Source organism: Lentinus tigrinus, assembly GCF_003813185.1.
Source record: "Lentinus tigrinus ALCF2SS1-7 unplaced genomic scaffold L226scaffold_9, whole genome shotgun sequence".
In the NCBI taxonomy this organism is placed as follows: Eukaryota; Fungi; Basidiomycota; class Agaricomycetes; order Polyporales; family Polyporaceae; genus Lentinus; species Lentinus tigrinus.
This window is the reverse complement of record NW_027137918.1, coordinates 46,814-70,734: the sequence shown is the minus strand read 5'-3', so window position 1 is coordinate 70,734 and position 23,921 is coordinate 46,814. Positions and strand designations below refer to the sequence as shown.

At 56.6% G+C, this 23,921-nt stretch overlaps 12 protein-coding genes and 1 non-coding gene across 13 annotated transcripts; 3 read left to right on the top strand and 10 right to left on the bottom strand.

Moving 5' to 3' along the window:
* Positions 1-815: 815 nt before the first annotated feature.
* Positions 816-1,757, top strand: L226DRAFT_461559 (uncharacterized protein; the record flags this gene model as incomplete). Its single annotated transcript, XM_067675660.1, has 3 exons — positions 816-1,178; positions 1,299-1,463; positions 1,566-1,757. 3 exons carry the CDS (start codon positions 816-818, stop codon positions 1,755-1,757), a joined length of 720 nt encoding a protein of 239 aa, XP_067536314.1.
* A 45-nt stretch (positions 1,758-1,802) lies between these two features.
* L226DRAFT_386961 (uncharacterized protein) lies at positions 1,803-3,379 on the bottom strand. The gene is made up of 3 exons (XM_067674456.1): positions 3,210-3,379; positions 2,331-3,146; positions 1,803-2,270 (listed from the first exon to the last, which is right to left on the bottom strand). Exons 2-3 carry the CDS (start codon positions 3,127-3,129, stop codon positions 1,849-1,851), a joined length of 1,221 nt encoding a protein of 406 aa, XP_067536313.1. The 5' UTR covers positions 3,130-3,146; positions 3,210-3,379; the 3' UTR covers positions 1,803-1,848.
* Positions 3,158-4,663, bottom strand: L226DRAFT_522256 (uncharacterized protein; the record flags this gene model as incomplete). The annotated part of the gene is made up of 6 exons (XM_067678752.1): positions 3,158-3,174; positions 3,210-3,300; positions 3,592-4,103; positions 4,158-4,246; positions 4,277-4,444; positions 4,497-4,663. 6 exons carry the CDS (start codon positions 4,661-4,663, stop codon positions 3,158-3,160), a joined length of 1,044 nt encoding a protein of 347 aa, XP_067536312.1.
* Positions 4,664-6,907: 2,244 nt separating this feature from the next.
* L226DRAFT_533816 (uncharacterized protein) lies at positions 6,908-8,190 on the bottom strand. Its single transcript, XM_067680551.1, has 3 exons — positions 8,100-8,190; positions 7,708-8,036; positions 6,908-7,651 (listed from the first exon to the last, which is right to left on the bottom strand). Exons 1-3 carry the CDS (start codon positions 8,139-8,141, stop codon positions 6,970-6,972), a joined length of 1,053 nt encoding a protein of 350 aa, XP_067536311.1. The 5' UTR covers positions 8,142-8,190; the 3' UTR covers positions 6,908-6,969.
* Positions 8,191-8,228: 38 nt separating this feature from the next.
* Positions 8,229-9,778, bottom strand: L226DRAFT_386856 (uncharacterized protein). Its single transcript, XM_067674453.1, has 3 exons — positions 9,633-9,778; positions 9,186-9,547; positions 8,229-9,123 (listed from the first exon to the last, which is right to left on the bottom strand). The coding sequence occupies exons 1-3, from the start codon at positions 9,657-9,659 to the stop codon at positions 8,439-8,441; spliced, it is 1,074 nt and encodes a 357-aa protein (XP_067536310.1). The 5' UTR covers positions 9,660-9,778; the 3' UTR covers positions 8,229-8,438.
* On the bottom strand, positions 9,756-11,182 carry L226DRAFT_386900 (uncharacterized protein). Its single transcript, XM_067674454.1, has 3 exons — positions 11,081-11,182; positions 10,653-11,014; positions 9,756-10,589 (listed from the first exon to the last, which is right to left on the bottom strand). Exons 1-3 carry the CDS (start codon positions 11,138-11,140, stop codon positions 9,899-9,901), a joined length of 1,113 nt encoding a protein of 370 aa, XP_067536309.1. The 5' UTR covers positions 11,141-11,182; the 3' UTR covers positions 9,756-9,898.
* Positions 11,183-11,243: 61 nt separating this feature from the next.
* On the bottom strand, positions 11,244-12,514 carry L226DRAFT_386941 (uncharacterized protein). The gene is made up of 3 exons (XM_067674455.1): positions 12,433-12,514; positions 12,099-12,376; positions 11,244-12,033 (listed from the first exon to the last, which is right to left on the bottom strand). Exons 2-3 carry the CDS (start codon positions 12,374-12,376, stop codon positions 11,331-11,333), a joined length of 981 nt encoding a protein of 326 aa, XP_067536308.1. The 5' UTR covers positions 12,433-12,514; the 3' UTR covers positions 11,244-11,330.
* Positions 12,515-13,795: 1,281 nt separating this feature from the next.
* Positions 13,796-16,066, top strand: L226DRAFT_522254 (acid protease; the record flags this gene model as incomplete). The annotated part of the gene is made up of 11 exons (XM_067678751.1): positions 13,796-14,005; positions 14,068-14,177; positions 14,231-14,310; positions 14,387-14,444; positions 14,505-14,580; positions 14,639-14,732; positions 14,819-15,031; positions 15,085-15,214; positions 15,273-15,385; positions 15,460-15,560; positions 15,623-16,066. 11 exons carry the CDS (start codon positions 13,796-13,798, stop codon positions 16,064-16,066), a joined length of 1,629 nt encoding a protein of 542 aa, XP_067536307.1.
* A 1,087-nt stretch (positions 16,067-17,153) lies between these two features.
* Positions 17,154-17,992, bottom strand: L226DRAFT_386838 (uncharacterized protein). The gene is made up of 2 exons (XM_067674452.1): positions 17,968-17,992; positions 17,154-17,903 (listed from the first exon to the last, which is right to left on the bottom strand). The coding sequence occupies exon 2, from the start codon at positions 17,900-17,902 to the stop codon at positions 17,201-17,203; it is 702 nt and encodes a 233-aa protein (XP_067536306.1). The 5' UTR covers position 17,903; positions 17,968-17,992; the 3' UTR covers positions 17,154-17,200.
* A 495-nt stretch (positions 17,993-18,487) lies between these two features.
* L226DRAFT_533811 (uncharacterized protein) lies at positions 18,488-19,655 on the top strand. Its single transcript, XM_067680550.1, has one exon. It carries the CDS (start codon positions 18,902-18,904, stop codon positions 19,613-19,615), a length of 714 nt encoding a protein of 237 aa, XP_067536305.1. The 5' UTR covers positions 18,488-18,901; the 3' UTR covers positions 19,616-19,655.
* Positions 19,656-19,772: 117 nt separating this feature from the next.
* Positions 19,773-21,161, bottom strand: L226DRAFT_386799 (uncharacterized protein). The gene is made up of 3 exons (XM_067674450.1): positions 21,007-21,161; positions 20,623-20,954; positions 19,773-20,571 (listed from the first exon to the last, which is right to left on the bottom strand). Exons 2-3 carry the CDS (start codon positions 20,913-20,915, stop codon positions 19,878-19,880), a joined length of 987 nt encoding a protein of 328 aa, XP_067536304.1. The 5' UTR covers positions 20,916-20,954; positions 21,007-21,161; the 3' UTR covers positions 19,773-19,877.
* Positions 21,162-22,894, bottom strand: L226DRAFT_386814 (uncharacterized protein). The gene is made up of 2 exons (XM_067674451.1): positions 22,062-22,894; positions 21,162-22,008 (listed from the first exon to the last, which is right to left on the bottom strand). Exons 1-2 carry the CDS (start codon positions 22,694-22,696, stop codon positions 21,357-21,359), a joined length of 1,287 nt encoding a protein of 428 aa, XP_067536303.1. The 5' UTR covers positions 22,697-22,894; the 3' UTR covers positions 21,162-21,356.
* Positions 22,895-23,676: 782 nt separating this feature from the next.
* L226DRAFT_t85 lies at positions 23,677-23,749 on the bottom strand. The gene has a single exon. It is a non-coding gene; the product is annotated as a tRNA-Phe (tRNA).
* Between the last annotated feature and the right edge of the window lie 172 nt (positions 23,750-23,921).

Below are 23,921 nucleotides of genomic sequence, written 5' to 3'. Positions count from 1 at the left end.
TCTGCACGCAAGCTTATGCACGCACGCTGTCGGACTGCATATTGAACTGGTGCGGAACTTCAGAAGATGTGGGCTATGTGAGGTAGATTCGAAGAAGTGAGTGACCCCCGTAAAGCTGCAAAACTGCTGTTATTTGCCCATAGACGAGCAGGCTCGTCTTGCTCGTCTCAGTAATCTCCGCTCGGCGTGACAGCTAGTGCGACATTGCTTCCGGTGAGGTATTCACATCGTGGCTGCGTCGTGATCACTGCTGAGGACGCGGTGGACGCGAGGCATGATTGAAGCATGCTTTGCCGATCATTAAGAGGTTCCGGCACTATTGCCTGCTCGTCACTGCCGTCTCGTGCAATTTCGAACTGACATGCCGGTATGGAAATGTCAAATCTTGCAACGGCGTAACTCGGTATGTGGATTGTATGTCAAATGATGGTGGAGAGTCTGATCGAAGACATGCACAGGCCGCTCGCGCTACGGAGACTGGTGGAACGTTCTGCTACATGGCCATGGCCTGAGTTCTCTGCGGACCCTTCAGCGTCGAAGACGATGCAGACTAATAGATACGGAAGGCTAACTTCCTCGACATCACACTCGTGAGACGACCGCAAACCCAATCTAGTTCCCATCACCATCTGTCCACCGACGACACCGATGCCATCTCTTCATAAGCTCTCGGTCGCTCCCGCGTGCCTGCATCACCTCCCATCGCATCTCTCCACACGCACGCACACAGCCTCCAGCATTCTGGCCTCGCTCCCACCCTTGCTTGCGTCCTCGCCACCACTTGCCCCACCGTCGCCACACCTCCTACGCCAGCCATGCCAGTCCCGGCGCGCGGTCTCCTTTTCGCCTACACCGACATCGGCTCCAAACTTCGCTCGTCGGCCTTCGAGGCATGGCACGACATGGAGCACGTCTGGCCACTCCTGAACCTTCCCGGCCCGCTCTTCCTCTCCGCCACACGCTGGACCGCTGCGGACTGTCTCGAGCCCGCGCACTTGGCGCTCTACGACCTCGCGTCTCCAAGCGCCGTCCACGACCCTGCATACCAGGAGCTCATCGACCCCCGGAGCGGCGAGTACGACTCTGACAAGACGTCAGATGGCGAACGCGACGGGCGGAAGGCGCCGAGCCGGCGGCACAGCGTACTGCCCGACAAGCTCGAGCTGATGGAGCGCAGGGTGTACGAACCGATCACGGACAAGTCGCGCTGGGACGGCGTCACCGAGGATGGGCATGTGTACGGGAGCGACGACGACGACGACGACAGCGACGGCGACGGTGGGCCCGTGCGGGGCGAGCCCGGGAAGTACATGACCGTGGTCGAGGTCGAGATGAAGAAGTTCGCGGAGGCGGAGTTCAACCGCTGGTTCGACGAGGAGCACATCCCGCTCCTCGCGCGCGTCCCGGGGTGGGTGCGCAGCCGGCGGTTCGTGCTGAAAGAGGTGCTCGGGAAATACGGCACCGTGGTGGGACAGGACGGAGATGAGCGGAGGGACATGGACGGCGCGAGCGAACGGGTGCGGAAACACGTCCGCGTGGGCGGGTACGGGGGGAGAGGAAGGGAGGTCAGGGAAGAGCGACCGCCGAAGTACCTCGCGCTGCATGAGTGGACGTCCATCGATGCGTTCCAGAGCAGGGAGTTCCGGCATGCGACAACCACGCCATGGCGGATGCAGGTGCTGAAGGAGGATCGGGTGCTGGAGTATAGGATACGGGTTTTCAGAGTGGCGAGGAACTGGGGTCGGTTCGAGGCTTGATCACCATTCCCGAGCTCGCGAATAAAAAGGATACACGATTCCGATTGGGTGAGAGCTGATTTCGAGAGAAGATGTGGATGAACGGGATCGGCTAGGTGGAATGAGGCCGCAAACTGGAGAACCACTCCTCAGCCCATATATTTTGAACATGGTCATGGGTCTTGACAACCTCGACAATCTTCCGTTCGGAGAGTTTGGGCAGTTTTTCTTGGATGATGGTAGCGCTGCGCTGCAGCTCCACGGAGGAACAGCCGTACACCTCGATCTGTAGTAATCGCAATTTCGGAAATGACCCATCATGCAGAGTCGTATCAAGGATCGTGATTCGGTCTAAGATCCGAATCTCCAAATCCAGGGTGATGGCCAGTATGCACAGCTGCGCGGGCTGAGGAAGGGATCGTAAAAGGCGGTCAACACGATCCCATATCAATGTCTCGTCTTCGGACATGGGATGGTATATGATAAGCTGTAGACGCTTGAGACGTGACAGTCGTGATATAAGGGCCTCGTAGTCTGAACGGGAGGTTTCAGTTCGCATGGCACAGATGTCAAAGACCATGAGGCCAGACAGACCTGGATAATCCTTGTCGACACCGACGCATAACTCCAGTAAATTTTGACCGAAACACGGGCCGAACATCTCCACGTGTCTGAATCCTGGAGGTCTAGAGGCACGGGGGTTGACGTTCACATAGAGTTTGCGGAGAGATGACGAAGTAGGGGTATTCGATAACCAAGCTAGCAACTGCTGAAGATACCAACGGGCAACAGGCTCTTTTCCCGAGTGAATGGATAACGTAGATAGTGCTGGGCGGCTTGAGTTCGAAGCGCCATGCAACAAAAGATGTGAAAGGTGAACACTAGGTTTTGGCCATGTTAAGAACTCAATCATGAGGTACGCGAGAGAAGGTAATGATGAGATGGTGCGGCGAAAAACTTTGAATGAAGAGATGAAGCACCATTTCACTGATAACGCTCGAACAGAGGAGAATCGAGACATAATGGCGACGGAGCGTGGAGGCATAAGATATGTGTCGAACTCTGTCATCGCCAAACCAAACAGATTGGGGACATGGCCGGCGAGCTCATGCAGAAACGCTCGGTTCGGAGAGGAAAATGAGGAGCTCAGCGTCAGGAAACGGGTAGAGTGCAAGTAGATCAAGGCCGATGTTGATCGTAGCAACCTGGCGGCCTTACGCCCGGACTTGATTTCGATATCTTCGTAGAGCAGACGACGGCTGGCAGGGAGCCAGACGCTGCAGACCAAAGCGCAGCTGAGAAGAGTTTTGGCCCGTTCATTCGCGCAGACTCCTATGGCCACCCATGCGATGATTTCATCAGTAATCTCGGGGGGTAAAGGAGGCGTAGGCATGTTGTGAGAGAGGGAATCTTCAATTGTATCAGTGGTTAGGCACATCTGAATCATGGAGTATTGGCATCGAAGATACTCACGTGCTGTGGCTGGCACACTGAGGGGAGGGGAGTGCGGGTATGTAGAGTTCCAGTCGCGGATGGTGACAGACGAAGGGAAGGAGGGCTGCGTCTGGGAAGACGACGAACGATCGATAGCCGCGCCGACATTGCACCTCCCACGGCCAACTTCAGGACCTCCTCACGGTCCCTCGGCATCTTCCGCTGTCCTCTAGAGTCACAGCGCTATTCTTTCGCTCTAGTGCTCATGTGAAGGTAGCTCGGATAGCACGACAGCAACAAACAACGACGAGATATTACTATCTTACAACAGCACCACCGTACACTGTACGCATCTCACGCTCGTGACGATCGCAGACGCCGCCGGACTCAGGAAGTACTATCGTCGCGGCAGCGCACGCACGATCAGCTCCGTCTCCTCGCTATCCGACGAATGCCACGACGATATCCGCACGCCCTCAATCGTGCTCGCCACACTCTCCGTTGGGGCCGGACTCGGCGTGCGCGTCCCCGACGACGCATAGCTCACGACGTCCCGAGTGGGCGTCGGACTGGCGATATACGAGGGTATTGGCGTTGTTATTGATATTGAAGCCAGTCGCTCGGAGACAAGCGTCGAGGCGTCGGACATAGAGACGGACGGGGTGCGCCGTGAGCCTGAGCCGGAGGTAGATGGGCATGTTGTTGATGGACAGCCCGCGACGATCGAGCCGTAGGCATTGTCGAACGCGGACGGGGATGTCGACCATACTGCCGGGCTACGTGGAGGGGGTGGAGGCTCCGGGGCTTGCGGTATCGAAAAGGCTATGGAAGGTGCGTGATGCAGCTTGGCTTCGGGAATGAAGGGAAGTGACGGGACGGAAGCGGTGAGTGTGGAAGAGGGGTATGAAGGGAGCGACGTGCCCCTTTCCGCACCTGGTAAGGAGGCATCGTGAGCGACGAGATGGACGGGAAGGAGATGCGACTCACCGAACGGAGAGGTGAGGTTACCAATGGATGCCGCACCTTTCCCAGCCTGGCTCATCTCCGCTCCGACGTTGCCCGTCCCAAGGTCTGGTCTGAAACCCGCATGTCGCGCACTCCCGTACCTGAGCCCGAAGAGTGCCCCGCTCCCAAACGTCCCTCGGCGGAACAACCACAGAAATACACCCAGCAGGAGCACAGCGAGGGCACCTCCAAGGGCAATCCCGGCGATCTGTACCGCAGTGAGCAGGTAGGCCGTGCCGGGAGGAGGAGGCGGGCCGATTGCAGGTACACTGGTCCCGGTCGAAGAGACGGTAATGGTCACGGAGACTGTTGGAGAGCTACTCTGTGGGGGAGACGTGGTCGCAGTCGTCTCGGAGGAGCCCGGGGGATGTCCGCTGCTGGTAGGTGGAAGAGGAGTGAATGTGGGTATCCCAGTAGGTGGATGGTGGCTGGAGGTGTGCGGGAGACAGGGAGGTGTGTGAGTGGTTGCGCAATCGGGCCCTTCGCATGGTGGGGGAGGCAGGCAGCCGGGGAGTGGTCCGTTGTAGCTTGCATACGGGTCGTCTCGTTGTTGATGTGCGAAGGCAGGTGAGTTTGTCGGGGTGTCGGAGAACGAAGGGATGTGAGTCAAGAACTCGCGAGGATGAGAGCGGACGTGATTGGCACTTAGGAGAGGGGATTGTACGATAGATAGATGGTGATCTCGCAGTAGTACGGACATGAGTGATTTGTTGCACGAGAGGCGGAAGGAACGTTGTGTGTCAGACAGGGTGGACGCTTGTGCCCGCAGCTTGGTGCACGTCGCCGATCTCGGTGGAGGACTCGACGAGTTGACTGTCAGAGGCCTACGGTAGCGGCTCGGGCACCCGTCGGAGCAAAGGGGGGACAGAGTGGCCAGCAGGGATAGCAAGGAATCCTGGATATTGCCGATGGGCGGGCCGAAGTTTGGACAATGTAGAAAGAGAACGCACCTATAGTCTACGTATGGCGACCTCAAACGGTGCTCCCTGCCACCATATGATCACGTCCAGCGTAGTACTAGTTGGGCTGTAGACTTAGTGGTAGTAGGCAAAAGTATAGTTTTGTGCAGGCTCCAGAGACGTTGTCGACGGGCGGCTCGGAATTAATAGGCGTTGGCAAGGTGCCTGTGAGAAGCACGGCGTCGGAAGCAAGCGCCTTCCTAGACGTCAGATGCCAGCATATGCTCAGGTGCTCTCCGAGGATTCGCCAAAAACGCAGTGCGCTTCGAGCTGAGCTGAGTGCAGGAGCAGACGAGACCAGCGAATGTAGAAGGACAGCATGGGACACGGCGAATGTCGGGAGAAGACGGACGATCCATGTGCTGATGGCCAGATGACAGACGACTTCCATCAGCCGAACCTATCGTCCTACCTCCACCCTTGAAGCTTGAAGTTGGAACGACATCCACCAGACGAAGAGACAAGCTGAGAGTGACTGTGGACGGGAAGAAGAGGAAGGTAAATTCAGCCTGCGCAGCGCAGTGACCGCCACTTCGTGACGCGCCCACGTGGCCGTCCCTCGGTGTCCGCAGATCGCACGCGACCGGCGGTATGTCGAGACCAACATCAACGTACGCTGCATACTTCAATGTTTCTCAGTTTTCTCAGTCGTTGGACTGGTTGGTCAATGGTTCTTGGTAGCTAGCTCTCACTCGGACAATACACATACTCCCTTTAATACTCATAGGATCATACCAAGCGGTGTCGCTCCCCCTTCTCGACTACGACTTCAACAAGTCCGTCCAGCGCCGTTCACCATTCTTCCCTCATCGCCCTCCAATTACGACCTCTTCATCTGCAGGCACTTAAGGGAAATGCTGCTATAGCCCGCCAAGTTTCCTCCGTCGTAGTCCTGGACCGCTCCTGCTCGCTAAACCGCAGCTGGTCTCCTTGGATTCATCCTTGGTGGAGTTCGGCACTGTCAACGCTGACTCGCGCCGCATCACAGCGAGCCCGAGGCATACCTCATAAACCGGTCGATGCCAGCTCGTAGTGAATCCCCAGGATTTCGGCGGCGGATGTCGAGGACTGCCTCGCTGTGTGTGCGCGCGTCGGAGCGGTAGTGTGCCGGGACCTGCTGTACTGGTATGCATGCGACGGACGCGCGAGCTTCCCATGCGGAGAATAGGTGAGTCACCAGTGTCTACCGCAGCTTGTGCGAGGTTATTTCACGGTCCAGCTAACCCCCCCTCGGGGTCTTGCACGCTGTCGTTCTGGGGTAAAACGAATAGTAACGTGCAGCTTCAAAGCCTAATCAGCTATGGAAGTTGAACACCTCACGAGAGACGACCGGGCGGTGCGAATCTGCGGAACTCTTCAGCACACACCCCTGCGAGGCAGAACTCTTGCTTCGTCTTCTCCGGTTGCTTCAAAACCCTTCCGCTCCGGAGTAGAGACGTCGGGGCCCGGGGCGGTCGCGATGAAGAGACTCGGATGTTTCGGAAGGGTTCTTCAAGTTGGGGGCGAGACGTCTCTGCCAAGCGTTGCGCAATTGGTGAAGTCGGCTCTTGTAAACCTGCCATGGAGAGGGTTCATGGATGTTATGAAGAAATACAACTCGTCTACAGATTCCCTGCGCACATCATGAGTCGATGGCCGGGATTAGAAGTCATTATAGTACTAATTATAATGAGTACTTACCACGGTTATCAAGCCGGTATTGATACTTTGTAGTTGGGCGCTATCGGAGGAGTCTTTTCTTGCCAGCAACGTCCTCCTGCACGTCTTTTCCTGGTCTCCGGACTCTATACGGTTACGAATACTAGATGGATATTTTGCCACGGCTATGAAACATACTACTGCGGCTTGAGCACTCCCTCCGAGATGACGCCCCACCACTCCGCCCGTTGCGTCTTCCATCTCTCTTCCTTGTCCTCCAGACAGGACGCACACCAGTAGTCACCCAGCAGCTCCGCTTTCTTGTGCTTGATGATGTTGTACCTGAATGGGTCCATCGCGCCGGCCTCAACTTGACCCAAGTCCTCCATGTTGCCTGCCCAGTGCTTCGACCGTACGTACGACTGCATCCTGCATCCACCCCCATACCCATTGCAGTCGGTTACGCAACTCACTTTTCCGTCTTCTTTGGCCTTACCCGGAGCAGCGAGGACGAACCGACGCCACATCTCGCCGAGCGCGAGCCGCAGGTCATACAGGCGAAAAATGTCCACCTCCGGAAGACCCACAGACTGCCTGTCCGCTGCCAGGGCATCCCAGAACTCCTGGCTGGACGCGAGCTCGTAGGATGCACGCTTCAAGACTCCCGGGATGTCGAAGAGCCGGGCAAGCTTGATCATGTAGATCGCCTCGCGAAAACCATGCGCATCGGAGCCGTCGTGGGCTGGCAACCGCTGTGCGCTCCAGATATCGCAGAGAGTGCTTTTCGCGAGGCCATAGACGGAGTCGCATGCGAGCGTGTGGGAGGCATGAAGTAGGGAGATGGCGAGAGTTTGGGATGGCGGTTTGTCCACGAACTCGCTATGGATAAAGGGTGAGTCATCTTCAGCTCATTCTCATTCTCTGCAAGCACGTACAGCGGCGTCTCAAGCGCGTTGAGGAGGTTCTTGAATCCCTTCAGAGAGAGATCGGGTGGCATGTGGTACACGGGACATCCGTCGAGGATCTCGCTGAGAGGCGCATCGGCGTCGGCAGCGAAGAGCTGCTGGAAGAAGATGCAGTACTTCTCCAGGCGTGAGCGATAGAGTTTGAAGAGGGTGTCACCGATACGAAGGACGACTTTGCCGTCCGAATACCAGAAGTCCTTGTCGCGCCTCTCTACCACAGGCTGGACGGACGACGCGCGTTCGCCTTGCACCTTCTTTCGTTTGTTGGGAGTGTCTAGCTGGTCTTGCGATGCGACTTGCTGTGAACGAGTGGCGCAGCTCAATACCGAGCGGGACGCGTGCGAGAGAAACGGTATGCTCACCCGCTTCGGAGACGCGGTGTTGAGTGCTTGGTTGGCCTGCATGTTTTCACTGGCACGGGGAGCTCTGAGGTCAAACACTGCTACAACAGCGTGGTTGCACGGAGCGACGTTGGTCAGTCTCGAAGGCCAGTACTTGTACCTGAGGCAGACAAAGGGCGGCTCAGCCTCGTGGTGAGGTCGCGTGGCAGCACTCTAGTCAAGTCCACATTCCTCTCTTGTTATTTATTGGGTCGTCAGAGCATCGCTCATATTGCTGGCCGCAAGCAGGTAGTATCCAATATGCGGTCTACGTTCACCGGTACCGCTGCCTATCCAGAAACGTTTTCCTCATCCACAGCACTACACACGCTCCAGCTTGAATACCTTATCCAGTTCTCCCCACCATTCCACCCTCTTCGCCTTCCACTCGACCTCCTTCTCCTGCAAGCACGCGTCGCACCACATCAACTTCAGGTCCTCCTTCCCGCGCTCGACGACGTTGTACCGCAGCGGGTCCCTCGCGCCGCTCTTGAGGTGTCCGCCTCTGAGCACCGACCCCGCCCAAGAAGCCATCCGGCCCCCTTCGAGGCTTCTGCTGCACGGACCGTGTTTCTTGAACCCCAGCCCCGATAAGCACAGCGAACGCCCGCCCTTGTTGGTGCTCGGGACGTCGAAGACAAAATCCTGCCACATCTCCGCGAGCGCGATGCGCGCAGCGAGGAGCAGCGTGAGGTCCTCCTCGGCGAGGGCGATGGAGGGTCTGTCCTTCGCGAATGTGTCCCAGAAGTCTTGGCTGGAGACGAGCTCGTAGAGCGCACGCTTGAGGACCCCAGGGATGTCGAACGTCCGTGAAAGTTGGACCATGAGGATAGCATCCTGAACGGAATGTGCGTCGCTCCGATCTGCGCTCGGGATTGCATTCGCGTCCCAGAGCTCGCTCAGCCAGGTCTTAGCAAGGCGCGACGGCTGCCAGCACTGCAAGGTCTCCGAGGCGCGGAGAACGGAGATTGCCTCGAGCTGCGATGGACGGCGGTTGGCGTAGATACTACACACGAGTTTGTGAGTTGTCATTCTCAGATCAAGCGAGGGGATGGGTTGGGTACGCACAGTGGCTCCTCGAGTACTGCAAGAACGTCCTTGAAACCTTGCAACGATAGCTCGGGTGGCGCCTCGTACGCAGGGCACCCGTCGATCGTCTCGTCTCCGTCGGGCTTCGTCGCGAACAGCTCGCAGAACGTTGTGCAGTAGCGTTCGAGTCGCGAGCGGTGCAGCTTGAAGAGCACGCCCTCGAGCCTGATGACGATGTTGCCGTCTGAGTACCAAAATTGGTGGTCCCTGCTCCCGAGCCACCGACCGGGCCCGACTGGGCCTGGTATGGGGCCGCTCACTGGGACTTCAAGGGTGTCGATATCGGGCTCCAGCTTCGGACGCTTCAGAGAAGAGGGAGAGATAGGTTGGGTTTCGAAGGCCTAGAGGGAGACGCGTGATCAGTCCTTTGTACGCGAGGCTCAAGGTGACCTATACGATAATATACGCTATAGAGTCATTACTCACTCTCTTCGAAGTGTGTGCAGGTTGCATAACGGCGATGCGTGATCGTACCTGCTGCAAGTCGCGGAAGTGGTGGATCGAGAGAGGAAGGCTGCTCAATGACCACGAAGCATTAATGGCTGCTAGACAAAGAACCTTTCGGCGCACGCGACTACTCGGGCGGCGCTTCTGACCTCGAGGCCGGCCCTTGTACTAATTCAAGGCTCGTGTCGAAACCCTGATGCGATACCAATCATTTGCCCAAGTTCAACAGCGACAACGTATTCCCGTCAAATGGGCTGTAATCCTCCCAGAGATTCCCCAATAACCTTCCACCACTGAGCCCGTAAGTCGTTCCATGTTTCCTCCTTGTCCTGCAGACACCACTGACACCACATCTTCTTCAGCGTTGTCTCTCTACGCCTGACCAGGTTGTACCGCAGAGGGTCGAGCGCGCCGGTCTCCAGCTCCTCGTTGTCCAGTGCGAACTTCAGCCAGTTATCCTTTCTTTCGCAACGCTGCATCTCGCAGGCGAAGGGCAGGTGGTACCCGGTCGGTGTGCACTTGGTCTCGCCCTTCTCATCCGTTTGTGGAGTCTCGATTACGAACTTGGGCCACTGGGAGTTGAGGTACAGGCGCATCTCCCGCAGGCGGTAGATGTCGTCGTCGGGTAGGTCGATCTTCCTGCTGTCCGCATTATGCGCCCTCCAGAAGTCCTTGCTCACGAGAACCTCGTAGAAGGCGCGCTTCACGACTTCCGGGACGTCGTACTTGCGCGCGAGGTTGATTATGGACACCGCTTCCTCCCAAGAGACGGCCCTCTCCGTTTCGGCGGGGCTATCCCCGGGGAGATCGTCACCGTTCCAAAGCTCGGATAGGCGTCGTTTGGCCAGGTCGAAGACGACTGGGCACGAAAGCGCATAGGCTGTCTTGAGAAGCAAGATGGCCAGATCCTGAGTCAATGGCTTTCCCCAGAACTCGCTATCCGAGTCAAGAGAGGTAGTCAGCGTCAGTATTGAGATGTTATGGTATGTGCTTGCTTACCAAGGCCTTTCCAGCATAGCGATCAACGCGGCGAGACCCTCGCACGAGACATCCGCCGGCACAACGTACACGGGACAGTCGTCGACCAACGGGGCCGTGTTTGCCGACGGGGATGAGAATAAGTCCTCGAAGTAGCGACAGTACTGCGCGAGTCGGGTACGGTACAGCTTGAACCACTTGGCGTGCCCGTCCGAGTGACAGTAAATGACGACGTTGCCGTCAGGGTACCAGATGTCGTGATCTCCGCTGTTGCACGGGGGAAGGAGCATGTGGGCGACAGCGACGTGGGGAGTGCGTGTATGCGACCGAGGCCGTTTGGACGGAGACCCCGATGCTGCGCTTGTAGGGTCAGTACTCGCCTCCTGGTGAGGTGAGCATGGTGAGCCACTCTGGTAGATCATAGATTAACACGAGTGCTCAAAGCTCACCCTCTTCAGGCTTGCTATAGTCGTTGTCGGAGTCGCTGTGTTCGGCTGGGTCCTAGCCATCGTGCCCGTCGAAGTTGTGGTAGTGGCTCAGATGTAGGATCGCGGTAAGTTGTGAAGCGCTCCACTCATGCGCCCCTCGACTGATACGCTGCACATGACAAAGCATTCGTTGTTTATTCCCTACGGTTCCTTTGCGTACTATTACAACATTCTTCGACAAGACATCCGGTGCGTGTCCATTGTTCTCACGCTACAGCCAAAGCATACTATCTAGCGCGTTCCACCAATCAACCCTCGCCTTCTTCCACTCCGCTTCCCATCCCTCCAGACACGCATCGCACCATGCCTTATCCAGCTCTTTTTTCCGTGCCGCCACGAGGTTGTACCGGATCGGATCCGCCGCACCATCCTCCATAACGCCCTTCGTGACGACGAACTCCCTCCAGGACAGTTTGCGGTGTTCGCTGTCGCCGTTGCACCGGCCGATGGGTCTCTGCCTCTTGTAGTCGAACTCAAACCTGTTGCAGTTCTGCTTATGTTCCTTCTGGCACTTGCTCTTCCCCTTCTTGTTCGTGCCCGGGGCGCGCAAGGCAAACTCGCGCCACAGCCGGCCCAGCTCTACACGGGCGTTGTGCATCCGATCGACATACGCCCGTGGCAGCTGGATCGGTCCCGGATTCGCGGAGAGCACAGCCCAGAAGGCGGGTTTGGACAGTGCCTCGTAGAAGGCGCGCTTGAGCACTCCGGAGATGCCGTACTGGCGCGCGAGGAGGATGGCGGTCGTCGCGTCTTCGTATGTGCGAGAAGACTCGGGGCAGGGCACGGTGGGTGCGTCCCAGTGCTTTGCGAGCGCATGTTTTGCGAAGACGAGGACGCATGTACAACAGAGGAGATCGGCGGTGTGGAGGAGTTCGATTGCGTTGTCTTCGGAAGGCAAGCCTCCGGAATACGCTCTGAAATGAAGTAGGTGGCGCATGAGAATGGAGACAGCCTACGCAGGGCGGAGTTAACAACGTACATCGGCGTGTCGAGGACACGGAGGATATTTCTGAACGACGTCGGGGTGATCCCGGGCCGCACAGGGTACACTGGGCACCCGTCGACACTGGCGTAGTTATTTGACCCGCTGTGGGACCCGAACAGCTTTGCGAAATAGACAGATACGCCCGCAAGGCGATCCCGATGGAGCTTGAAGAGAGATTTGTCGACCTTGATCACGACATTACCGTCGGCATACCAGAACTCCGTGTCTGCTTGCAGTGGCACGTCAAAGGAGGGATTCGAGAACGTTGACATCTGATACATGAGATCAGATAAGTCTATGCCTAGTCTCCAGACACATATGAGCGTACCGTATGGTTCGTCGTGGTGTGCACCTTCAAAGTGATCTGAGTGGCTCGTCAACAGTGAAGGAGTCCAAGACACGTCTCAACGGCGCTTGAATGATCGCAGCACAGGCATCTGGGAGGACAAAGAACGATAGCTTACTCGCAGAAAGTGTTGCGTGCGCCATACCTCAGCCCTCGTAATCTGCAGAACGAAGACAGAGTGAGAGTTGTAAGGCGAATGACCATACGCGAGACGTACCTTCTGATGGTCGGACTGTGCCGTTTAGTTCGGGGTGGAATTTTGAACAGCGGAGCCGAAGCCAAGGGCTCCTAGGTGCTATGGATGAGGAGGTCTCTTGAAGGGTAGAATTCGTATTCATGAGTTGTCTCTCCAGTTCTGACACGGACTGCGGGCTGTAGCGGTATCTACGTCTACTACAACCATCACGTTGACTTCGGACTCCTCCCTGAAAATGCAAGGCCGCGCCTAAACATCCTTCCTCACCATCATGGAGCATTTTTCCGAGTGCAATGAGCAGATAGAGGGTCATAGAAAGGTCCTGAGATGATAAGATGCGTGTGGCCCAGAACTTACCCAAAGGATGACGAGATGAAGCTTAAGTAGTTGTGAAATTCGTCACGGTTCGTTTCAGCCACAACCGCGATGTTTGGGTATGTTAGGAATTGTGGCTGAGCGCCGAGCGGTGCTTGGCCGCGGCGGTGACGAATGCAATTTGACTGCAGACTTCCGAGTCCACTGCTTAGTACTCCCTGGATGCTCCCGATGCATTCGATCTAGCATCTCTCCAGGCGACCGATTGTTCCATCCATGCAGCTGGCGACTCATTATATGCCCATATTCATCGGCATTGTGATCACACCTGGTACTTGCTGGATCGCGGACGCTACATAGGACGCACAACCCTATCTATCCGAGTCCAAAACAGTACGGGCATCATGCCAAACGGGTTATATGGACACAATATGCACCTAGATGCGCATGCAAAACGCTTGGAAACGCGCGATGCTCACGCCATCTAGGGGGTCCGGACGCTCAACGGTGTCCTACGGGTATTGGAAGAATTTATTCTTGAAACCCGGTGCACAAAATGCCAATAGTTCTCATGTAGGCATGTCCCCGCTCGGGACGGCGTTTCTACGGGACGGCAATGTCCCGATCATACAGTGTGCGCAATGCAGCACTCGCTCCACCTCCGTAACCGCTGCCGCCACGCGTAGCCGTGTGTCTGGGATTGGTTGGTTGAGATATATACCCAGAGTTGCTATCCAGGCGAGCATCACTTCCCGTTCCCCTTCAATTTTCCTTCTCTCCTTCACTTGTCCCTTCTCCTGTTTTCGTTACATTTTGTTCTCTCTGGTCGACATCATGCTAATCACGCATGCGTTAGCGTCAGCTCTCTTGCTGACCTCTTCCGCCTTCTCTCGGGCTTCCGCAGCTACGCTCGACAGACGCGCCCCTGCAAGCAATTATCCTGTCTCCGTCTCCAGAGGCGCCGATTCCACCGGTTTCGGATTCACCAACGTGCAGGATAATCTGTACAGCGCTACGATAACTGTGAACGGTGTGGCATTTCAGGTCAGTATCACTCATCTCATCGTGCTGCATCTCCCATTCACCTGACTCTTCGCGGTGGGTAGGTCCAACTGGACACGGGTAGCGCGGACACTTGGATCGACCCGCTTTCCGTCGGAGGTGCCGTCCCTCCTAATCTCATCTACACCAACTACAATGCGACCACGACGTACCTGTAAGATTACTCATCTCTCGTTTCCGACCCATAATTTATCTTACTGGTACCAGGGACGGGAGCAGCGGCGCAGGGCCGATCGTTCTCGCAGACGTCACCTTTGGGTCGTATACAATCAAGAACCAAGCCATCAGTGAGTGTCGTGCTCGGGGTCTCTACGATTCGCCCGCTGCTCTGCTGTTTCCTGACGCTCGATCATAACTATGCAGCTCTCGGATACGGGAATGGGGAGTCCGACACGATGAACGGACTGCTCGGTCTGGGTGGGTGAGTGCCGTGCAGTAATGCCTGGCAGAACGTATGTTGACCACCTGCGTACATCCGCAGATCGTCGCGATCCCAGATCTACGCGACCTTGATGAACACGTCCTATGCCGATAATGCTAAGGCGATGCTGTACAATGTGAGTTTCCGCTATCTGGTGCTTCCTGCGTCCAAGAGATGCTGACACTTGCCCTCAGCTATTCGCGCACGAACCCGACCGGCCAGACTACGTCACCTGGCTCATGTCGCGCACTGAGCTCGGAGACGGCAGTGGCGGCGTCCTCACGGTCTGTAAGTTTCTATTCCTTCTTCGGCTTCCCTCTCCCACTCGGCCTCATCGTAAATCCTGACTAACTACTACCGATACATGCATACAGCGGAAGTCCTGGCAAATATGACAGATATTCTCGACGCGCCGCAGCTCAATAGTCTGATGTCGGGCGAATGGGTATACTGGCTCGACGGCATATACATCAACGGCCGTTTCTTCGGCGGACACTCGAACGTCACCCAGCAGTACAAGAGCGCAGGGATCAGCGTTCCCTCCGAGAACAGCACCGTCGCGGTGTTCGACTCTGGCACCTCTTTGAGTGAGCATTCTTACCTATGTTCGCAACTTTTCGACGCTGATGCCCGAGTGCAGTCCTCGCACCAGAGTACTACGCCCACCTGATCTACCAGGATGTGCCAGGAGCGAGTGCGGTGTACGCCGACGGGGATCTCGTATACGTTGTTCCGTGCGACACAAAGTTGAACATTTCTTGGTCAGTCGAGTACGTATCGATCAATGTGCAGAGAAGTACTTCGGCTACTGAACATACGCACACGCAGAGGAAATATATACCCCATGCACCCTATCGACGTTGTCACCATCAACGAGACTCCGCAAGGGGTGATATGCTCCGGTACCATCCGCGGCTCCGACAACAGTGCGCTGCTAATCGGTGTGTACCCGTCTAGCTGCCATGACCCCAGGCAAAGGCAGTCTCTCACGGACTTGGCGCATTTTGTTTTGTAGACTGGATCCTCGGCGACGCCTTCCTAAGGAACGTCTACCACCTCTACGGGTACGGCAACTCGAGTGCCATCCGGGCAGACCCATACATCAAACTCCTCAGTGTATGTGTAGTATCCGACCCTCTCACTAAGACCCAGTCTGATGGCACCCGCCCCTCACGCAGGTCGTCGACCAAGCCCAAGCCTGGGCCGAAGCCGACGCCATGATCCAAGCCCGCGTCCAAGCGCACGAATACAACCTAACCGCATCACACACCAGCACTCCCGCGACCGTCCGACCTTCGTACACCGGCCAAGTGCCCTCCGTGAGCCTCACGTACGTCCCGGAGTCATCCACCGCATCAGCTGCTGGGAACACGCATCTCGCCGCTGCCGGGGCGCTCGCCGAGTCCGACAGTAATTCGGGGCAAGGCGGTAAGCCTGTTGACCTGTCGGGCCTCGAGAGGAACTCGTACATCATCATGGGTCTGTTGAGCGGGGTCATTGTGCTGCTGCTGGCGGTTGTGGGGATGAGTGTAAAGGCCGCGCGCGCGAATAGGCGTTATGAGCCGTTGGTGCCTCCGGTTGGCGTGAAGGGGTTCGAGATGGATAGGCCGTACGACAGGTGAAAATTGTGGAGTACGCGGTCGGCTGTTGTCTACTTACTTATATGCTTGTGATATTGGAAGCAAGCCACTGCACCAATTCGGTGTCGACATTCGAAACAGTGGAGCCGGGATCAAGCAGACGACGGATGAGGCTATCCGGAAGGGGGGCGGCGGGGCTTCGTGTTCACGGGTCGTATCTTGCATGCTCGAACTCGCACTTGAGTAGCGGAGTTCTGGCAGCAACTGTGGAAGAATAGAATCATGTATTACTCGTCGGAACATGGGCGAGAAAGGCCGCATAGACCCAGTCAAGTCGAAGGTTTCAGTACTGTACAAGACAGACCAGTCTCAACGTCTAGAGCCATCACGTTGACTTCGAACTCTCTTGTTAGAGCGCACGCGAGCAGAGTACGAGTGTTGGCTTGGTGTTGTTTGTAGCCTCCTAGCGTCGGACTGATGGTATGGCAGATGATAGCGTGCAGCACCGCGGGGGGCAGGCGCGAGAGGAACTGCCAGGGAGCAGGGGCGGCCAGTGGGATCGTCTTCGTGCTGCATTCCCTGATAAGCTCTTTCGCTGTAGAACATAATGAGCCCCCTTAATTACCTTTTCTCTTTCTTAACCACCCTAGTGCCGTGGTCTGCCATGGTCGTGGTCGTAGCCAGAGATGCGCGTGCAGGGACCGTGGTAAAGTTCAGCCACGGACGCGTTATTTGTCCCTGTTTACCATTCCCGAAACGGTGGACCCTAGCAAAACATTTCATTTAAACTTAGTCTCGTACAAGTTACCCAAGGCCGGATAGCGTCTCTCTGTCCATCGAAAGGTTCGGCTGAGTGTGTGCTGTATGAATCAGGGAGGTATGGAGAACAGAGCGAGGTCCATGTTGGGAACGACGACTAGCAAGAGTACTCGCACGCACCGTCCCCTCACTCGTCTACGTCACGCTGCCACTGAACGGATCTGGGTGTACCTACTTCATGAACGCGGCTTGTCAAGCATGAAACTGCCTGGTAAGTATATGCAGTGTTGTACTCATAGTCCTATAGTACACGAGATTTGAACTATTTATGCTGCGGCCGAAACTCCCCGACGGTCTATCATGCTATGATCAGCTCACGAAGGCGCAGCAGAAGACAGCCCAAGTACCTTCAGCTTGCTACTGACGCTCCCACGTCTTGTGCAGCTTGAAGAACCGCTTGTCAAAGACTGTCGCGTACTCCGTCACTTTCTTCGTCCACGGTGTCGCAAGCGCCGCCTTGAACTCCTCCGCCTCCACGATCGAGGGATCCGTCCACTCATGCAACGCGAGGAACTTCGGGACCTTCTTCGGCTTCAAGCTTTCGTCATTCCCGCTGACGCCGCCGTCCCTGTAGACGTAGCGCGTGGTGCGGACCCACTGCGGCGCCTTGGAGAGAAGCTCGGTGTGCTCCTCGTTGTACCACTTGTTGAGGTCCTCCTCGAACTCCGGCGGGACGTCCATGAGGACCGCGCTGATGTACGGCCCCGGGCTTCGCACGTCGTATGCAGCGCCCTTGCGCGGGGGAACGGGAACGTCAACCTTCTCGTACCCGCGGCGGTCGAGGACTCCAATGCGAGAGATGATGTCCTTCTCGCGATCGCTGCGCGTCTGCGGCAGGATCGAGTACGGCGGCTGGTTGATGGCGTCGAGGTCGGTGAGGTCGTAGAGCGCGAAGTAGGCGGGCTTCTCGCCGTCGACGGCGACCCAGCGCGACCAGGACTGGAAGGCGGGAATGGGGATGCGGAGCGGGACGTGCTCGTTGTCGTACCAGTCGTTGTACTCAGCTTCGGACACGGCGGAGCCAGGGTCGGAGAAAACGAGGAGGATGCCTTCAGGCATTCTAAGCTGTGTGAGAGCACTGAGTAAGTACGAGGTAGGTTAGGTCGAGAGGGAGACACACGCACACTTGTATTTATATCGATGCTCGCAAGCTCGCGATGATGGCGTACGAGTTCTCGTGCGGATAAGAGACGGAGGGCGGCCGAGGATGTTCAAAGACGTCATGTGTTCTCACGGTCCGGTCCCCGGATTAGCCTGGCGCGCTGGTGTATGTCGGATTCGCACCATGTTATTCGACGAACTTGGTGTCCACGAACTCGAGAGGAATGTGTTGTCTCTAATTCCGAGACGTCGAGGAGGAGAGAAAAGGGGCGTGGGCGAGCCTAGATTTTACCTAGCAAGGACAAACAACGCGTCTGTGGCTCAATTTTCCACGGTTAAGTACACACTCTCGAACCCCGACGACCACCGACCGGGACAATGGCATGTATGATCAAGAGAGAGGTGCGTCCGTACAGCTCTACATATGATTGACCCCTCATCATCAACTGCAGCACACAGACGGGATCCGCGTTTCTGCGATATGAGCAATACCGTTTGCTAGCAATGCCACCACACCCATCGGAGCGTCTGACGTCGAGTAAGGTCTTAGACTCGGCGTTGCATAGGCCTACAATGGGACACAGCGCTTCAAGCGGCCTCTTGCGGCTCTGACCGATGTTGATTGACCTAAGTACGAAGTGCCTGTGCCTGCAGGCAGCCCGAGGGTCGACCGAAAATCTTTGTCAGAGCTCAACATTACAGATTCTGATAGGAGCGATTTGTAGGTTGTCACGGCCGCTCGGTGCGAAACCGTGGTGAATTTGCTTACCAAGCATAGCAATCCGGTGCACGATCATCCCGTCTCTAACGATCGATGTCCTCCTCGACCGGGGCTACCACTTGCAACGGAATCGACGTATCTCATATAAGGAGACAGCACCGTAGCGGAAGAGCTCATCGCTCATCCATCATCATCCAACGCATCCTGTCTACAACCGCGTTCACCAACCCACCATCATGAGTACAACCTCCGAGCCCAACCTCTCCGCGCCCGGCCTGCTCCTCGTTCTGGTCGAGCCCGGACCCGCGATCCCCGAGGCCGAGTTCAACGACTGGGCTGACAACGAACACGTTCCCCTCCGCATGGCCATCCCCACCTTCCTCTCTTGCACCCGCTGGGTCGCCGCAGACGACCGGAAGCCCACCCAGCTAGCGCTCTACAACGTCTCCGCCCTATCCGCGTTGTACGAGCCGCCCTACACGACCCTCGGCCAGACGCGCAGCGAGCGCGAGAAGGCCCTCGCCCCGCGCATCGCGCTGTTCGACAGGCGCATCTACGAGCAGCTTGGAGTCCCGCTCCAGAGCACGGAAAAGCGCCAGGGACGGTTCGTGCGCGCCGTCGCCATGGACGTCCCGCCCGAGCACCAGGAGGAGGTCAACAAGTGGTACGAGGAGGAGCACGCCCCAATGCTCGCGAAGGTGCCGTCGTGGGTTCGGAGCACGCACTACGTCCTCCGCGAGGGCGGGGTTAGCGGGACCGACGAGAGCTTGAAGCCGGCGCGTGCGACGCCGAAGTACCTGGCGGTCCATGAGTACATGGATGCTGGAGCGGTCGGGACGGAGGAGTACCGCGCCGCGGTGAGCACGCCGTGGACGAAACGGGTGGCGGGGTATGCGGAGGCTTTTGATGGGAGGTCGTTCGAGTTGTTGCGGAGGTGGGAGAGGGAGTAGTATTACCGCTGTCTGTACACGGTGCCTCGTCAGTTCTGTCGCTTATGCATAAGCCCTGATAAATCTCCACAATAACAACAACGGTTACCTGTCCCCATGACCTCTAGACCGCTGGACATACTCCTCATCATCCGATGCTGGAGGTACGTGTAAGAAAAATCAACGCATATGACAGTAGCATTGTTAGACAGCTCTGCGGAACAGCTCAGTCCCATGTCCCGGATTCACGACACTAGTCGTCGGGGACTCCTAGCGTTCTAGATCACGCGCTTTCCCCGGTCTCGAACAGCTCGTCCAGCTGTTGCCACCAGAGCTCCCGGACATCCTCCCAAGCATGCTGTCGATCGTCAAGACATGAGTGACACCACCGTCCTTCAGTTCGCAGCTGTTCAATCCAAGGTAGCACGACGTTCTCGATCTCCCAGAAGAAGTCGTTCGGCTCGCGAGGACCAAATTTGTCGGCAACCTCCCGCCTCCACGGACGCTCCGCTTCGCCGTATTCCCGTACAGTCGCACAAGCAATGCAAGCGGGCTCGGGTTCATTGCCGTTTGGGGGAGTCATGAGCAACTCTCGCCAGCGCCGCAGAAGCGCACTCCGCGCTTGGAACAAGATGATGATGTCGGCATCGGATAGAGGGAGCCTCAGGCGCGTGCGGGACTCCGCATTGTCCCAGTCGGACACCTTGCAGAGGATATCGTAGAAGGCGCGCTTCAAGACATGGTCGATCTTGTACCGCCGCGCAAGGAAGATCGCCATCGCGGCGTCCAGTGTGTGTTGGTCGCTCATGCGGAGGAGGATATCTATGTTGTCCTTCCGACGAGGGATAGGTGAAGACCACCACAGCGACCTGAGCCTTGCCTTGGCAAGATCGTGGAGGGAAGGACAAGAGAGCACGTCTGAGACGCGCAAAATGACCAATATTGTTTTCATTTTAGCATTTGCGACCGGATGGTCGCTGAGGAAAAGTCAGTGCGTTCACCTCCATGCACCTAACAAATCCACTCACAGGGGCTTCTCGAGATACGAAGCGAATGTCTCGAACTCGGAAGCGGTGATGTCGGTAACATTGACGACGGGACAGCCATCTACGGTCTCGCCACTCCGACTTGCGCCGGCAGCGTCTTCTGCGCCATTTTGGAGGACCTTCTCAAAGTAGCCACAATATAGTGCGAGACGAGAAGCGAGGAGCTTGTAGTAAGTATTGTCGACCTTGATGACGATGTTCCCGTCGGGATACCAGAGTCCTTGCGACTTTGCATGCGTGCTCAGTGGATGAAATGTTGTGGAAGCTCTCAACATCTTCGAGCGCTTCGGGGCCGGAGATGACGTACGGTGTACCTGCGTTGAAGGTTAAAAGGACGCGAAAATCATGATAACATCCAGACTCAACTCGTCTGCGCTTTGACCCGTCTACGGATCCCTGGGCAGAGCCTGGTCCGGGGCTCTGTTCTGCAGTCCGATTCGCCAGATCTTCTGGTTCTCTGGCGTATCGAGCTCCAAATATAATGTATCGTTCCGAACCGAGTAGCTGGTGAAGCTGAGGGTAGCTGAGGCTGCTGAGTGCGGCTGAGTGACTTGAGTCGGAAGCCAGCTGGCAAGAACCGATCGCGAGACGCGGTGTGACCAAAGCACGTGCGCTCGTCACAATACTCGGCAACGGGTTTGAGTCTGACCATCCCGCATGGCGCAAACTGTGTATGAAGGGACAAGTAACTGATATACAATCAAAATGTCAGCACGTTACGCATGCCCCTCGGGCACTGCGATCCCAAGCAATTGATCCAAATCCGACCACCAGAGGTTCCGCGCGTTATCCCATGCGCGCACCCGCTCTTCGAGACATGCCCTGCACCAATGCCCCATCTCCGGGATCGCTGTCTTCACGTTGACAGCACTGCGGAGCGGGTCACGAACCTCGGTCTTCGTGTACTTTGCCGTTTGGCCCCACCACAGGGCATTCCGCGCGCTCTCGTCCCGGAGGCATACATCAAGCAGGCAAGGCTCGCTCGGAGGCGTGAGTGCGAGGATACGCCACTTTTCTTGAATCGTCGCCCGAGCGCGATACAACAGGAGGATGTCTGTGTCTGATAGATCGACTTCGGCCCGCTGGGACGCGACATCGGACCAAAACTGCTCGTTCGCAAGCAGTGAGTAGAGTGCCTGCTTCTGCGCGAGCGGTGCGTTGAGTTCGCGCGAGAGGCCCAACATCTCGATAGCCTCGCGGTAGGGTCGACCGTCCAGTCCGTCTTCCGGAGATGGGATATCGGCGCTGGCCCACGGTCCTAAAAGTCGCTGTTCAGCAAGCTTGGCTAGGACCCGGCAGGAAACAACGCGGGAGGCGCGCAGCAGGGACATAGCGGTGTCCTTTGATGCGTCCTTGACAGAATTTTCCCTAGATAGCTGGTGAGTACTCAGTGATACAGGTGCGCAAGTGACACATCATACATGGGTATCTCCAAGTACTTCAGGAACGTTTCGAAGTCTTGCACCTTAAGGTTGGGCACCCCAACCACCTTCTGTCCAGTGACAATGACCCACGAGCGTTCGGCGAAGACGCGCTTGAACAAACCACAGTGCCGCTCAAGTCGCGACATGAAGAGTCTGAAATAGGTATCTTCTACCTTGACGATGACATTGCCGTCCCAGCACCAGAACTCCGTAGACCGCGAGCTGAGGGGCGGGAACCGCGTAGATCGTTCCTGAGCAGGGGCCTCTTGGCCCGATGCAAGAACAGGTATGACTGGGGCCGGGACAGGCTGATCCAGGTCGGCTTTGACTGCGTGGAGTTCGTGGAGGGCGGATTTGGCAAGCGGAGAAAGGTCAGGAGCAGCTTGAGACTTCGACTGGGGGACGGATGCGGACGACGCGCTAGGTATTGAGATGGACTTGACTGCGGCGATGCTGGGACTGACAGGGACGGATTGATGAGGGACAGAGGCGGAAATTGCGACCGATTGTGTTGAAATCCGCTGGGTGAATCTGGCCTCCGTGGTCAGAGAGTTTGCACTCGGTTTCGATCCAGTGGCAGGGTTAGCGGGACGGTTTCCCGACCCGGAAGCCGGAGCTGACGGAGCCAGCATCCCGCCGGACGATGACAATGGCGGCTTGGCTATCGCTTTGGGTCGAGTCTGAGGATCCTTCGTGGGCTTAGGGACTATAGTTCCCACTGACAGCCGTGCGGCAAGTGAAAGTGTCTGTGTTTGGCCCTCGCCGTAGGAGGATGGCTGTGACGGGTTGACCGATGCATCATGAGACGGTTCCGGTACCGTCGAATGAGGTGGATCTGGACACCCGGACCTGACGTCTATCCTGTCAATGAGTCTCAGCCGTTTCTGGGTGGATTGTGACGGTTCCGCAAGACCATCTTCGGCGGCCTGAGAAAGGTCGTTATTGGCTTCAGCTCACAGGATCAAGACTGCGGATTGAACACAGACCCGTTTTGTTGGAGCTTCTGCGTCACTCAACCTTGCTTGCAAACTCCGATCTTTCGAAAAATCCGCCTCTTCATAGTCGCCGTCGTCTTCGTTATCAGATTGTATGTGGCAACGACGCTTCCGGCTGCCTATGGTACAAGAGTACGCCGTGAGCTCACACTTGAAGTAAGATTATAGACGCCAAGAAACAATGCAGTCGTGCACAATTTGGGACACGTACTCTTCAAATTTGGTATGCTCTGGCTGGACTCTCCGTCGAGGTCTGAATCAGACATTTTCGCCCAAGAAAGGGCGAGCCTATGTGGTCAAACGATATGCGTACCTAGAAACACATCAGCATTATGACACGGAATACGAGCAGATAGTACTGACAGCGCGATGTCACCCTGTTGTTCGTCATCCGAGGACGTGAGGAGGAGGGATACTATCGTGGTTGAAGGTAGATCTAATCGATATCAGCCATGATGCACCGCCACCGTGTCCGGCAATCATACGCCGGTTGTGTACATGGTACTCAGCACAAAGTTCTGAGCTGCAGACGATAGTAATGCAAGAAGATGAAACGATTCAGGTTTGGAAAATGGAAAAAGGTCCCTCCGCGTGGTCGAACACGAAAGCAACTACAATGCCAAGAGGGTGGATTGAACACCCGACCTCCAGAACTTCAGTCTGTTGCTCTCCCAGCTGAGCTATCTCGGCGTGAATCCGACCATCTTTTGCAAAAAAGGAGCCCGAAACGAAGGAGATCAGTTCGTTTGTAGCTTGTTTGCACAGTAGCGTGATGAGCGGGTTAAGGTTCATGAAGAGATATCAATTTCCGTGGTGATGTTAAATGTGTGGTTTTCGCGCTCCAGAAGCTCAGAGCACGCAG